General features: G+C 51.1%; 1 protein-coding gene across 1 annotated transcript; it reads left to right on the forward strand.

Moving 5' to 3' along the window:
* Positions 1-6: 6 nt before the first annotated feature.
* On the forward strand, positions 7-766 carry LOC106012912 (the record flags this gene model as incomplete). Its single annotated transcript, XM_013087217.1, is given in 1 exon segment — positions 7-766. A coding segment is annotated over 1 exon segment (440 nt), but the record flags the coding sequence as incomplete, so codon positions are not given.
* Positions 767-1,044: the final 278 nt, after the last annotated feature.

Below are 1,044 nucleotides of genomic sequence, written 5' to 3' on the forward strand. Positions count from 1 at the left end.
AGCCAACATCTAGCATAGTTGCTGCCAGTACAAGCCAACATCTAGCATAGTTGCTGCCAGTACAAGCCAACATCTAGCATAGTTGCTGCCAGTACAAGCCAACATCGAGCATAGTTGCTGCCAGTACAAGCCAACATCTAGCATAGTTGCTGCCAGTACAAGCCAACATCTAGCACAGTTGCTGCCAGTACAAGCCAACATCTAGCACAGTTGTTCTACGGACAAACTGACAGTGACGTAGAAGCACAGTTGCTCTAACCCCACTCACGTACATTCCACGAGGTCTCCAATGTGAGTACGTCACACACACACAAACCCCCGTTGCCATGGCTTCCAAACTGCTCACAGCACTTCTGACTCCCGACAGAAATAATCATGTCGTCAGTGCCAGCAGCCTATCCAACGACTCTCTGATCACGAACTTTAACCTCACTTCAACAAACAACACCTATAACGACACCATCAGTCTTTCTCAGCAACACGGAGAGTACATCTCCCAGACTTCTTACGTGTCTGACTACGGCGAATCTCTGTCTCCTGTAGTGAATGATCTATCTGGCGAGGAATCAGTAGTCCGGAGTGTGTACAACACAAGTGTGAGCGTGTTCCGGGATGTGCTGAGAGCGTCCAACACACCGCTGACCGCGCCAGAGCTAGGGCTGGTCACTGTGTCCAGGGAGGACTTCGGACAACTGGGTGCTGGACGTCTGGAGGGGTCATCGGGTCATACCGCAGAGCTGGCCTGGCTTATACCTGCCGTCATAGGTCAGTTGGTGTGTGTGTGTGTTTGTGTGTGTGTATGTGTGTGTGTGTGTGTGTGTGTGGTATGTGTGTGTGTGTGGTTTGTGTGTGTGTGAGTGTGTATGTGTGTGTGTGAGTGTGTATGTGTGAGTGTGTATGTGTGAGTGTGTATGTGTGTGTGTGAGTGTGTATGTGTGTGTGTGTGTGTGTGTGTGTGTGTGTGCGTGTGGACGTCTGGAGGGGTCATCGGGTCATACCGCGGAGCTGGCCTGGCTTCTACCTGCTGTCATAGGTCAGTTGGTG

This window comes from Aplysia californica, unplaced genomic scaffold (assembly GCF_000002075.1).
Source record: "Aplysia californica isolate F4 #8 unplaced genomic scaffold, AplCal3.0 scaffold00559, whole genome shotgun sequence".
In the NCBI taxonomy this organism is placed as follows: domain Eukaryota; kingdom Metazoa; phylum Mollusca; class Gastropoda; order Aplysiida; family Aplysiidae; genus Aplysia; species Aplysia californica.